The following is a 14,851-nucleotide window of genomic DNA, read 5'->3' as shown; positions in this document are numbered from 1 at the left end:
TGCACATACACAGGCGTTATACTATATATGGCATGTCATAATTTTATTTTTTCTCTTCATACCAAATCATGAACTTCCCATGTTACTGAATATTATTTGCTTTTAAAAGGTTTTTTTTTTTTTTATCAATTTTGTATGTTACACTGTTTTACAAATAAAGCAAAATTTGCATTAACTAAGCCCACATTGTTGGATATTGGAATTGTGTCCAATAATTTATAACTGATTCCACTGCAAGTGAGCATATCTTTGTTTCTTTTTGAAAAGAATAAGATCATTTGAAATGTAGTCTCCAGATTATTGTGTTATACCCCTAATGATAACCGCCATGTTGGTGGCAAGAAATGTTACTTTAGGTTCTTATTTCTTACTTGTGAAGGGTTAGCCCAACCATTCTTAAGCAGTAGCTGGACAAGTAAACATAGACTTTTTTAAAAAAAAATTTATTGGAGTATAGTGTAGATGTAAAGTATACATGCTTTACAGTGTTGTGTTAATTTCTGCTGTACCTCTGAGTGAGTCAGCTATACACATAAATATATTTCCTCTTTTTGGATTTCCTTCCCACTTAGATCACTGCAGAGTATTTGGTAGAGTTCCCTGGGCTATACAGTATGTTCTCATTAGTTACCTATTTAATATATAGTATCAATAGTGTGAATATTTAATACATAGATATCGATAGTATCAATCCCAATCTCTCAATCCAGCCCATCTCCCCCCTTCCCCCTTGGTATCCTTACATTTGTTCTCTATGTCTGGGTCTCTGTTTCTGCTTTGCAAATAAATTCATTTGTTCTGATTTTCTTGATTGCACTTATAAGTGGTATTATACAATATTTTAAACATAAACTTTTGCTAAAAGTTCTCAGGAATCTTGTACCCCAGTCCTGGTGGGCCATATTTTGGATGTACTGGTCCTGAGACTCAGAGTCTTTCCTCCCCCTGAACCTGACTTTCAGCAGTGATCATCTGCATTTCTGTGAATCTTACCATGCTGCCTCTTATTAAATTATAAATTAAGGATCTTAGGGTTGGATGGTATCACTGACTCAGTGGACATGAGTTTGAGCAAACTCCGGGAGATGGTGAAGGACAAGGAAGCCTGGCATGCTGCCTGCAGTTCATGGGGTCACAAAGAGTCGGACACAACTTAGCATTTGATCTGGAGCCAGGGTTTCTGTCTCACAGCACCTTAGAACCTCCTCATCCCAGGGGAGTCTCATGCTCAAGCCTCCGGTGCTGGATGGCGTGTAGGACCATGATTGAGCACAGGGACTCAGCCTGCCCGCTTTCAAATCCAAGCCTTACAACCTTGGTTAATTCCTTGTCTGGGCCTCAGTTACCTCATCTTTCGAAGGAACACTGTGGTAATACTTACCTAACAGAGATAAGGTTTGGGATTTCCCTGGTGGTTCAGTGTTAAGACTTCACCTTCCAATGCAAGGGGTATGTGTTTGATTAATCAAGACTTCAAAAACAATCCATGATTTTTAAAATAGTATTTTGAAAAGAAGATGGGGAGGGTGGGGGATGGGATAAGACAATGCACAAAACACTGAGCCCAGGCATGGAAATAGTAAGCCCCCTGTGAGTGACACCACTAATGGGACGTTATTCCTGATTCGTTCAGAATAAGTCAGTGCATTGCTTTAGCCGTATCAGTGTTAAGAAGGCACTGTCCCATTGCTGTTCTGTGTTTGCTTGTCCGTTACATTCATTTGGTTATGAAACCTACTATAGGTCTTCACCTGCCTCGGGTTGTGACTGGTTATTATGAGAAGCTAACATTTGAATGAACCCTCACAAGATTAGCCAGGTTCTGTCAATTATTTCTTTCATAACAAATTTAAAGAATGTTTCAAATGGAATTACCTATCTATTTTTGTAGTGTCTAAACAAGACAGTGGTTTTTTTGAAAGTAAAATAAATTACATAGTGATTACAGGCTTAGATATTTTGTTCCTCACCATCACAGCTCAAAGTGGAAACTGCAGGTGTGTTCATATGAGGCTTTCTGTTGACACCTAGAAGAATCCCTCTGTTGCCTCTAATATTTAATATTGGAAAGGGTTTCGGCTTGTAGTCCTAGCTTGCTGGTCTCAGTGTCTGTAAATTCTTGAGCATATTAGACCACGCTGTAAAAGTAAAAAATAAAAATTCTGAGAAATATGGCCTTAGCAAGCTACAGCCATGAATAAACAAATAAAGCTATGGAAAATATAATTTAAAGGAGAGTTCTTAAAAGTGAAGAAACCTTTTCTAAAAGGAGCTTCTTCTCGAAATCTGTTTGACCTGCCGTGTTTATAAAGACTTTCTCCCTCAAACTAACCTTCAAAAGCATTTGTGATGAAACTTCTACGTATGTAATGGGTTTTGGAAAACCTAAAAGATTTAATGTGGTTGGGAAAATGTAACGTAACATTTAATTTTTTAAAAATATTCCCAGACCATCTGCAAATCTTTTAAAATGTAGCCACATGTATCTGTATAGTTTATTCTCTGTGCTTATTATTTTTCTCATAATAATAATAACAAAATTTGGAAAACAGAGCAAAAACCCATAGACCCAGCATTCTGGTCAAATTATAAATTATGAACTGCATTCTTAGTGTTTGAAGCATTTTTCTGCACTATTAGAGTCTTAATTATCATTTTTAATGACCGCCTGATAGTCCATAAAGTTCTTAACCACATTTTAAGCATTTCTTGAGTTCTCTTCCAGTGTTTATCTGTTAGAAGCAACTGCAGACACTTAACTTTTTAAAAATATTTATTTATTATTTACTTAGTTTGGCTGCATCGGGTCCTAGTCGTGGCCTCTTTTTTTGCAGCTCTTGGGCTTAGTTACCCTGTGGCATCTGGAATCTTAGTTCTTTGAACAGGGATTGAACCAGTGTCCCCCCCTGCATTGGGAGGTGGATTCTTAACCATTGGACCACTAGGAAAGTCCCCATTTAAATTTTCATCATGTAGTTTTCTCCTCTACTTCTAGATCATTTCCTTAATATGTTATTTCAGAAGTGGAATTTATTAAAAACAAACTAAACTCGTTAAGTTTCGAGTTCCTTTACTGCCCTTCATAAGAATGTTTTTTCTTTTGTAAGTGATATTGAAATAATATATTCTTATTTTCATGTTCCTGTTTGTTTTTGTTTTAATTCAAGCATTTTATATTCTTAATAGTAATTTCATTGACATCTTATGAAACAATACAAGATTTAGATTATTCAATATTATGTAATATGTGTGACCAGTAACCTTCATCCAGCCTGTTCATTTAATTGCAGTATTACATCTGATCTCTTGGTTGCGTAGCTTTCAAAATCTTGATTTGTGATGGTAATTTTCTTAAAAAAAATAATAAACTTCTAATAGAATTGATTTTAATTTTAAAAAATTAAAAATGTTTGTCAGTATGATAAATAAAATGATGTCTCAAATATATTTGATTATAAGAGCTATCATTTTGAAAAATATGTTAGTGTACACTAGATTCTGCTTTATTTTTGTTCCTCATACATTCTTCCAGGAATTCATATGCAAATATTGTCTAGGATCTTTAACCCTAATTGTAAGTCATAGTGCTGATTTATCTGTTAAAGATCAATTGACAAAATCCCAACCCTTTCTTCCAAGAATGACTTGTCTTGTTAATTTGTATTATCCCTGTAAAGACTGCCTTTTAAAGAATGAGAAGTACGTTAGTCGAGTCTCATTGAGGAATACAAGTCACTGTCAACTGATAAACTAAAATAAATGCCTTAATGGTTAGGTGATTTGGGAGACTGTTTTTTATAAAGACACTTATTATCTAACATTGATTTTTTATCATTACAGATTTAATTATAAAGGGTCTGTTTACCTTTCCATTTGTTGTGGATTTTGAGGGGGTGGCCATGGTTGTTGTTACTTACTATTAATATTTTATCCTGGCATATAAATGTAAGGATTTCAATACCTCACAGGAGATAAGCAGTACCTGATATGGAAGATTTTTTAAAATATAGGTGAATTGTGGTCCATTTGGTATTTCTAAAGTAAAATCTCTGATTGAATGTGCATTCAAAGAAGTTTTTACATGTTTCATGTGTAAATTGTGACCCTGGGTACTAGTTAGCATTTGCCTGGTGCCAGCACCTCGTCATTTGCTATTGTACTGATCGCCACATGGAGGCTTCCTTCTGCTCTTGTCCTGCATCACCAGCAGTAAAGAGGGAAGGATACACATCTCTTAGAAAACCTGCCCTCCCACGTGCCATGCCAAGTCCCTTCAGTCATGTCTGACTCTTTGCAACTCTGTGGATGGTAACCCATCAGGCTCCTCTATCCATGGGATTTCCCAGGCAAGAATACTGGAGTGGGCTGCCATGCCCTCCTCCAGGGGATCTTCCAGACCCAGGGATCAAACCCGTGTCTCTTACATCTCCTGCAATGGCAGGCAGGTTCTTTACCACTAGGCCACCTAGGAAGCCCTCCCATGAGAGTGTATTTAAAAAGAAACTGGAAAGAAAGGTGGTCATTAAAATCAAAACCTTTTCTTAATAAGTGTTTCATTAAGACATTGCTCTTAGAAAACTAGATTGCCACTTCCCACAGATAGTTGTGCAAACATAGAGAAGCATGTATATTCCCGATGTTCCAAGAATTGCCTCTGAGGCAGTCATACAGACAGAAAATACATGGACATGTCATCAGTTACAGTTCTTTAAGTATTGGGATTTGATGGCCGATAAGTGGCTTCACCATTCATCTAAGCTGCATAATCATACTAATAAATTCACAGACACTAGTCAACTACTGTAATTCATGGGCATTTTTAAATGTTTGTCCACTTTCTGGGATTACGTTAGTATTTAACAGAAAGGTTAGACATATTTAAGTTCTCTATATGCTGTGTTTAATTAAGTTAAAACTTTTAAAAAGTTCTCATTGAAAAACTCAAAATGAACCTCAGAACTCTATTCTACCTTTTCTTCCTAGAAACTCTGAGTAATCTGGAATTTTTATCCACATATCTTAGAAAAGGAAGCATGTATTCCTAGTCTGCTTTTAACAGGAGGGCTGAAGGTATTCTGTGTACAGATGGAAAGCTTTTCTTCTGTGCATCGACCACTGTGTTATTTCTGGGTCTTTCTGTAAGGTGGTCAGTGCACATGTTCCGCTCTCAAAAAATGAAAACCATGTTGTATCACTAGTTTTTGTTTAGCTCTTCAGGAAAGAAGTTATATATACTTCAACTTTTGAGGGTCCTGGGAAGTTACCCAATATCCCATCCTTGTGCATGACAGGTGTCTTGCCCTACCAAAAGTATTTTCAGCCGTTTCCTGTCTTTCAGCAAAGGAACCATAGGCCCACGTCTGTGCTGAGATATATATTCTGAATATATCAGACACAGAATTGAGGCATGTCCAGTCATTAGACTGAAAGAAAAGCAGTGGGAATAGAGGAACAGAAAAGATTGTGAAAAGCTGTCTAAAGTGTTCCACTTAGTGACGACTTACACATATAACACCTGTGTTCCCATCTTAAAGCTTTGAAAATGCCCCAGTATATTTTATGTGCTATTTTATTTTTTGATACAAGTATTTTATCTCTTACTATTTTGATGTAATAGTCATTGTTTTTATTTACCATTTGAGTTTTTTTTTTTCTCTCTTTCACATAAGTTCCTAAAGAAGCACATTTTGTAATACACCTGCTTTCAACAAAGACTTTCAAAAGCTTATTTAAAAATAACTTTAGCTAATTGGCAGAAGACTATTTGAGAATGATCTGGGAAAATGGGCAGCAGAGAAATTTTATTGAAGTTGAAACGCAACTATAATTGTACCCCCATCGTAGAATCTCAGTGACAGAAGGAAACAGGGTCATTCAAGAGAGTTTCGAGTCACTTTGCTTAAGATAATATAGTAAGTAAAGTAGTTGCTTACTCACAAACATCTCCCTTTGCACCCTCTAGGATCTGAAGTTCAAAAAATAAACCGTAATCTTAGAAGAAATGTGTTAATCTTCTAACACGTTATTGAACATTTACAGAAAGCACATGTAACTATTTTTTTTAAGGTATGCATTCTCTGATGGGCAGAATGAATGAGATGTATTTTTCCCCATTCCCCTGGCCTCCTCCTCTCTGCACCCCCACCCGCCTTGGGTGTCTGGAGTAATGCGAGGATTAAACCAACAGGTGCCTGGGTGCTGGCGCGGGCTGGCTCCGGGCCACATCCAGTCGGTTGAGATTCTGTGTCACTCCAGGTTTCGGCATATCACCGTGTCCTCACTGGAGAAGGGATCACCCAGTTGAAATACATACTGCAACCCCTCCGGGATTAAGTGTATTTCCTTCACTTTATAGTTCAGAATTTTACAGTTTCTTTGTTTGGAGCGTCTCAGATGGCTTAATGATTTCTCTGGCTCCCACCCCCCAACCCCGCTGGGACCAGATGTTATTACGGCAGCATCTGAGCCTTTGCAGATTGGCCAGTTTTATTGCTCAACTTGTTATACCACCTTTTCTTGTCGAGTATCATCATTCTTCTGCTGTGGATTCCTCTGTAGACAAAGGTGATCTTACTTATTTCTTGCCTTTTAAAATGTTCATCTTCTATGCTCTGGGTGGCATTTAAACTCTGTATAGTATTTTAGGGGACTATTTCAGAGGTCAGAATGTTGTATTATCACCATTAATGGTTTCAGTGAACATGCCTGTTTTTTTAATAGTTGTGGAGGAATCCGCAGGAATTTATTAACTTGCTAGTCTTATGTCCTCTTAGATTAGGATGAAGTATCACTAGTTGAGGAAAGGTTAATTTTTTTTAATCTGTGAAATCTGAGTTCAAAGGTGGGCTTAAAGAAAATATTTGCGATTTAGTCTGTTCACATAAGTCTTCTTTAGTGGACATTCATGCATTTATTTGTTTCCTGTTCTCCAAAACTGGCCATCAGAATTAACTATTTTAAAAATGGTTTCTGCAAAGATAGGATTATAGTCCTTGGCAGCTGTTAGAATAGAAATTCCTTGGAGCTTACTGGGAGATTTCTGGAGGGTTCATAACCTTGCCACGGACACCTCCTGCTACTAATCGTGCTGGCTAAGATGAGGGCCCCAGACTTCACGTCATCTTAGAGACCATTTCCTTTCGTTTCCAAATGCTCACCTTGTGTTCACATCAGCTGATAATGTCAGGAGATGTGCGGGGTTGGAGGAAATGAAGCACATTGAGATATGGATAGGAACAACGCAGCCAAAAGATGCAGACCGGATGTGCTGTAGGGAAAGGGCTGACGCATGGAATAGGTGTTCTGGGAGGGGGGAGGGCATGGGGTCGCCAGCCCAGGTGGAGGGAAGGTGGAGGTTGCATGTGGGTTGAGAATGCATCCTGCCAAGTCGCTTCAGTCGTGTCCGACTCTATTCAATCCTCTGGACTGCGGCCAACGAGTCTCCTCTGTCCATGGGGAGGGTTGAGAGCGAACCAGACTAAAAACCAACTCTGTGGAGAGGAGCAGATCCAGTGGGCTAGAGAGGTCAAAGTGGGTGGTCCGGGAGTGAGTGGTACAAGCCCCTTTGACGCTGGTGACTATGAACTTGTAGTGAATCCTTATGGTCCTGTGGGTGGTTGTTGGGCAGACTCCACAGCTGAGGTCACACAGAACACCAGAATGAAGGGCAGACCCCTGCCCCAAGTCCTGCACTGATGACGGATGCAGCCTGGCAACAACTATGGGTCCCTGCAGAGAAACGTGGGAGACTGTGGAAGAACTGACAGCAAACTGAGGACCCAACAAGCAGTTCAGACCCTGAGAGCAGAGCCTGTCAGGGGAAGAGAAGAGAAGGTTGGGGGAGGTAAAGGGGCCGGAGCTTCTGTGAAGGGCTTTCCATGCCATGTGCGAGCGCTGGACTTGACTCCCTGGGCAGGAGGGAGCCATGGAGAGTTTTGTTCTGGGAACTAGAATAATCAGGTCTGTACCTGAAAAGATGGTGTTGACTATTGTGTTTGAAATTAATGGGGGTGGGGGGAGTGGTCAGTACTGCAGACAGGAAGTGTTGGGAGGTGTTGTAATCTAGGCCAAATGATAAAATAGTTGCCTGAATGAAAGAAGTGGCACAGAGGATGGGGAAATGGGTGTCCCTGGAAATATTTAGGATCCACTTTTCACCCTGTGGTTCTTTCTGGGGGAAACAAGGTTCACTTTGTTGGCTAAGGCTTCACTATGGGCTTTATACTGGATACGTTTGGTAATTATTGGTTAATCCAAAAAGAGTCTGTTCAAGTTTTGTATTTGTCTCATGTAGGTAAAAATTTTTATTAATTTTTCCCCCTAAGTAGAAAATACATGGCCTTTATAGACAGTTGTAAGATACCAAAAGAGTAGTCACCTCTCCATCTTCTCTGCTGCTGCTGCTGCTGCTAAGTCACTTCAGTCATGTCTGACTCTGTGCGACCCCATAGACGGCAGCCCACCAGGCTCCCCCGTCCCTGGGATTCTCCAGGCAAGAATACTAGAGTGGGTTGCCATTTCCTTCTCCAATGCATGAAAGTGAAAAGTGAAAGTGAAGTCGCTCAGTCATGTCCAACTCTTAGCGACCCGATGGACTGCAGCCTCCCAGGCTCCTCTGTCCATGGGATTTTCCAGGCAAGAGTACTGGAATGGGGTGCCATTGCCTTCTCCAATCCATCCTCTCTACCCAGTTGTAAATATTTCCGTGTACTTTCCTTCCATCTTTTTTCAGAAAGCAGTGTTATAAATTGAGAGCCCTCTGGTAGGAGAAAGGGTTCACCATTTCTGAAGCTCCTCAAAACCAGTGTGACTTTTTGAGTTTTCTTTTACTCACAGGATGTGGTCGTTTAGGGCTCTAATAAGTGTCATGTGACATTTTGGGGGTGAAGCCTTAACACACAGCTTAATGATGGCTTGAGTAGCAGATTTGGAGGCGAACTTTGCCCCAGTCACCATGTGTGAACACACACACCTTATTTCAGATACCTCATGGGGAAGAATCAATGGCAACTGTGAGTCCCACTTAGTTTGTTGATTCTTGGTGTGACAGTGGGACGCACCAGGCTGAGTGCATATCTTAACTGCCTTGTGAGCTGCGAGCAGCAGTATGAGACCCTGCTGGATAAGGTGCCCCTCCGAGGACTTTAACTTATTTATTTAACATCCCTTTTAACTTGGTCTGAGACATTATCTTGGACCTGGGAGGCTCTGGGCCGTCTTGGAATGACAAACACTTGTTGACAGCTTTGAGAAGATGGATGGAAAAACAAACTCCGACAAGGTTCATGCATTTGTTTTTCTTTTGAGTCTTTAGAAGAACGTCGCATCACCCCCATTATTTAGCATAGAAAAAGAAAAAAGCTGCACCTCGTTATCAAAGTCAATATTTCCTGAGCCCGACTTAAGGACAGCTCTAGAATATGTCTACTTTTTGCATAACGTATACTTAATCAGAGTGGGAATAGGAAATTCATCACATGGGCCGAGTTCTATTTCTCCCCACTTTTGGTGCCTATTTCATTTTAGCTCACAAAAATTCAGAAGTATCTTATGTATGTAATTATCTGTTAGAAGGGCTAATAGGTATGTTTTCTATCAGAGCAACATCTCTTTGGGTAATAATAATTATCTGCTAATGTAAAAAGCATGGTATAATAGAAAAGTGAGGATCTCATGTTTATTGTTGTTGTTTAATCGCTCAGTCATGTCCAACTCTTTGCGACTTCACAGACGATAGCCCGCCAGCCAGGCTCTGTCCATGGGATTTCCCAAGCAAGATTACTGGAGCTGGTTGCCATCTCCTTCTCCAGGGCATCTTCCCAATCCAGAGATCAAACCCGCATCGCCTGCACTGCAGGCAGATTCTTTACCACTGAGCTAACCAGGGAAGCCCATGTTAGGCATCTAATAAATATTTATCTATTGGTATAATAGTGACTTGTATCTACATGTGGCTATGAGGAGGGAAAATATGATCCATTTACCAGCCTATTAAATAAACAGATAGAACTATTGATTCCCAAACTGATTCTGAGACAAGATTAATATAAATTATTTATTACGTTTCTATTGATTAATGCTTCTCATCTTAAACTAGGACCAAAGTGGGCAAGTTATTTTATAGGTGTGACGTGTGAAAGGAAATGATTTGGGGCCATTAGCTTTGCAGTGAGTTAGAGGTAATTTCACTGCATCTGTCTGTCTACCGTCCTCCTGTTTTCTTCTGGTGATAGCGTTTGTCTTGGAGAAGGCAGTCCTCGTCGTTTGAGTGGGGTACTGTGTCTTTGTGTCTCTCCACCTCTCCCTCCCTGTGGTCACATCACCCCCTCGTCCCTGGAATTCATGGCCATGGTAGTTGTGGACTTCTGTTTTGGAGCTGTCAGGAAATAAGCTTTTCTGCTGGGGTCAACTAGGAGCTTGAGCGTCTAGGGTTGCCAGGGCCGTTTTGCTTCCTGGAAGACCTCTGCATGCGGGAGCACCCAGAAGAGACTCGAGAGATGGAAAGAGCCAGAATCATGGCAGTACGTGTGGCGCCAGACTCAGAAATCCCTAAAGCAGGCACAGCCCACCATAGGACATAAAGGCCCGCTTTTCTCTGAGCTGGTTTCAGGTGTGTTTCTGCCACTTGCGGCCCCGAGTCTCTGCGTAGAACAGCTCCTGGGCTAGGGGAGGGCAGGATATGGGGAGCATCTGAGAGCTGGGAAAGTGGGTGGTGGGATCCGGACCCTGAGTAAGAGGGGAGGTTTTTGATGAAAGGACTTCCAAAAGGTTGATGGGTTTTTATAAGGGAAAAGAGACTAGGACAAAAACTTATTTTGGAAATGAACATAAGTAGAAAAGAAGTTGTTTTCTGAGGGAAAAGCACATATCATTCCCTCCTGGACAATGCAACTGCTCTCATGTTTGACGTCCTTACAGTCTTCCTCTGTTGGAACGTTGAAATTAAAGGGATAGACCCATATTGGGTTGGCTTAAGCTGGAGATCCCCTGGAGGAGGGCATGGCAAACCACTCCAGTATTCTTGCCTGGAGAATCAGTCCATAGTGTCACAAAGAGTTGGACACGACTGAGTGACTTAGCACGCATGCACGCAAGGCTAGAAAAGGTGGAGATGGAGCCTTGGAGGTAATGGATCCAAGGCGTCAGTGTGGGACCTCTCCTCCATTTCCATTTATCCTGCTCTGTGGCCACAGGCAGCCCAGGAGTGGGGAGGGCATACTTTTCTGGGCTTTTGGTTTGTTAAATCCCCAAGCAGAGACTGTTTGAATCAGATACCCCCTCAGTAAACCAGCTACTGTGTCCAGGTGTGGGGTGAAGCACGGGGTGACATGGCCATTTGAGACCTAATGACCGGAGCCTTCAGAGGAGGGGCCTGGGCTGAGCGGTTGTCCGCGTGCATTCCCCAAAGCAGCCAACCACTGTGGGCATTATTCAAAGCAGGGAGGATGCATGAAAAAGTCGGCAAACAGTATGTTCTAAGGGCTGGTAAGACTGCATTGGTATTTTAGTTTCAACGTCAGTTGTAGGAGTTTTACTTCTTTGGCTCCAAGTAGTTGGAGCCAACTTAAACGATAATAACGTTATGAAAGGATGATAAAGCACAGGGCGGGGAAATGTGAGTAGATGAAACCAGCTCTATGTTCTAAAGTGCTTAAATGTCTCACCTGAAGATACACTGCTTTATGTTCTGGGAACATGGCTTCCATAGCCAGACCAAAGCCATGACCCTAACTGAAAAGCATTATAGAAAATGCATGAGAAGTAGCATAACGAGCTCTGATCCCATGGTGCTGGGAGGACTTGTCGATCCCTCCCTGAAAGGACCCGAAGGTCTTGGTTAGCTGCTGTTTGTACCCAGATGTTGCTTGTTCTGATACATTTCAGCATCCATGAGAGACAGAAGCTGATGCCAAGTCGTGGCACCCTGGGGTTCAGTCGCTGCGTCCTAGACCTCAGTTCCCATCTCTGGATGACGGACTTGCCAGGAACATAGAAACAATAACATCTCTTTTTCATCCAGATGAAAATTTTCAGTAGAATTCCTGAACTGAGTGTGTGTGTGTGTGTGTGGGTGCGTGCGCACAGATACTCGAGAACTGCCAAGAAAGTTATTTACACAAGAGTTTCTGTGTTATATTGGATAACACCTTACCCACATTTAAATAACATGATTTGTAATTGGAATCCTCATTAGTCCTGTGAAGTCAAATTAATAGGTCATGAAGGAAAGATTATTAGAAATACAGAATGTGTTTGAATACTGAGGGAGGGAGGGAAGGTGAGCAGACGGGATGTGTGTAACTTGAACTCCTTCAGTAGGGAATATAGACTCTCACAGGCAAAGAATTTTTTAACACTTATAAATCATTTCAAAGTGTAACTCACTCTACAAATAGATTTATCTTCAGGGATGGTTTATTTACTTTGTCATTTATTGAGCGCCTATTTGTATAGCTCTCTTTGACATTAAGGATGATAAATTCGCCAGTCTTAGGAAGCCTGTCATTGAGATCATAGATAAGGTGAACATATTGAACAGTTGTGTTGTGTTGTCGTTTAGTCGCTCAGTTGTGTCCGACTCTTTGCAACCCCGTGGGCTGTAGCCCGCCAGGCTCCTCTGTCCGTGGGATTCCCCCAGCAAGAATACTGGAATGGGTAGCCATTCCCTTCTCCAAGGACATCTTCCCAACCCAGGGATCAAACCCACAACTCCTGCATGGCAGGTAGATTCTTTGCCAGTGAGCCACCATTAACTACTTTTGTAAACAGTGGCCCTGTTGAAAGTAGTAGAGAAGAGGTCTGTATCAGTTAAGGTTTGATCAGGATGCGGTACTGTGAACAATACGAGGGTCTACCGTAGGGGTTAGGCCTGGATGCTGTGGGCTGGTGCAACCCTGGGTGTGATGCAGGCCTTGTATCTGGTGCTGGGCCTGAGGAAGGCAGAAGAGAGCAGACCCAAGTGACCCAGAATCCGCAGGAGGATCCCAGATGTAGGAGAGCAAACTGGACCATGGTGTCCGTTTCCCACTGCTTTGATGGTGCAGGTGACCTGCAGGAGAGCGGTGCGCTTGGCCATAGAGCAGCACACAGACGTGGCCCAAGGTCACGAGACATGGAGCTCGGGCGTGGGCTGCAGCCCAGGGAGGTCCAGCAGGAGCCGGGGCAGCTGCAGGCACAGTGTCCCTCAGGGCCAGCAGTGCAAGCCGACAGGTCCCAGCTGCTGTGTGTAGCCACAGTCATGCCTGACCTCACGCCAGTTTTGCAGGTGTAAACATGGCTGCTCCTGCATTCCCACCTTCCAGGTGCTTCTGCAGGTGCTCCAGACTAGAGCTGGAAGGAGGGGGCATCTGGGCAGCCTCATTCCCAGTGAGCTGAATGGACACGGCACTGACCCCTCAGGGCTCGCCCTGGTCAGCCTGGTGCTCAACATACCCTTCAGTCATACTTTCAGATAAGGTGATGGCAAAATAATTGTATTAATAAACAGGATTAAATTCTCCCCCTTACAACCAACAAGTCACTGATAGACTCCTTGAAAGAGGAGGCAAAGCCCCTTTATTCATCTCTAGGGCATGTTCATTTCTCTTCCAGCTGAGTCGCAGAGTCCCTTGCTTCCCTGTTGCTATAATCCTGTAGCACAAGAGTAAAGACTATTAACATATATTCAGTGGTTGGAAATGGGGGGTTTCCCTGGTGGCTCAGTGGTAAAGAATCCACGGAGACGCAGGTTCGATCCTTGGGTCGGGAAGATCCCCTGGGGAAAGGAATGGCAACCCACTCCAGTATTAATAGGCAAAACTGAGAAACAACCCCAGTATTCAGCACATGAATGGATGTACAGCTGAGTCATGGTCTCCCTCTATCCTTTGTAACTTCGATACTGAAACATGAGAGTAAATGCTGTTAACATTTATTCAGTGGTAGGAGAATGGGAGACGATTAAATGCTTGTGTACAGCCCCATCTGACTTCTTATTAATATTTCCTTCAGACCTGGCCTTTGACTCCAGCAGCCCATTTTCCGAGGTCAGCTGACTCTTGGTTGATTCACAGTCTTCAGGATGCGTGAAAGATTCTGAAATCGTGTACGGCACTAATGCTGTAAACCTGAAACAGTGGCTTTGAAGAACACTGCTGCTGCTGCTGCTAAGTCACTTCAGTCATGTCAGACTCTCATGTCTGACCCATAGACAGCAGCCTACGAGGCTCCCCCGTCCCTGGGATTCTAACACATCCATGTACTTAACCCGTGGTTTTCAAAGTATTGCGTGTTCTGGACAGAGAACTTTTCTCTCAAGAGTACCGAGAGTATTCACAGTATCAAAATTAAAATGAAGTTTGCTGTGGAAAAAACTGTAGAACTAAAGCAGAAAGAAAATAACTATTTCATGCTGTATTTAATTGTTTTTTCAATCTTTTTGCAGTTTTTTGAGGTTCCGTTTGATTCAAACATGAACAGGACAAAGAATAGACCTCTGGTTCGTGGACAGATCAGGTAAAATCAGGAATGTCTGTCTCTTCCATGTTACAAAATGTTCCATTGCGCATCCGTCCCAAATCATTTCCCTGTATTTTTTAAAAGTATTTATGTATTTTATTTGGCTGCATCAGGTCTTGATTGTGTCCTGCAGGGACTTTCCTTGCGGTGGTCTGACTCTCTCACAGTGGCATGCGGGCTTAGTGGCTGCATAGCGTGTGGGACCTTAGGTCCCCGACCAGGGATGGAACCCTGGTCCCCTGCATTGCAAGGCAGATTCTTCACCACTGGACCACCAGAGAAGTCCCCTTTTCCCTGTATTTTGCCTAGTGTAGTAAAGTGAGAAGAATACCGCCGTGCCCCACCCCCACCCCCT

General features: G+C 42.3%; 1 protein-coding gene across 1 annotated transcript in view; it reads left to right on the top strand.

Annotated features, from left to right (window-relative positions):
• LOC104990706 (protoheme IX farnesyltransferase, mitochondrial) overlaps positions 1 to 14,851 on the top strand; it is a 109,588-nt gene that overhangs the window by 66,937 nt on the left and 27,800 nt on the right. Inside the window, exon 5 of the mRNA XM_010842988.1 lies at positions 14,423 to 14,493. Within this exon, the coding sequence (XP_010841290.1) occupies positions 14,423 to 14,493 (71 nt within the window). The remainder of the gene's footprint in view (positions 1 to 14,422; positions 14,494 to 14,851) is intronic.

The sequence above is a fragment of the Bison bison genome, unplaced genomic scaffold (genome assembly GCF_000754665.1).
Source record: "Bison bison bison isolate TAMUID 2011002044 unplaced genomic scaffold, Bison_UMD1.0 scf7180017864180, whole genome shotgun sequence".
NCBI classification, from domain to species: domain Eukaryota; kingdom Metazoa; phylum Chordata; class Mammalia; order Artiodactyla; family Bovidae; genus Bison; species Bison bison.
This window is presented reverse-complemented; position numbering and strand designations above follow the sequence as displayed.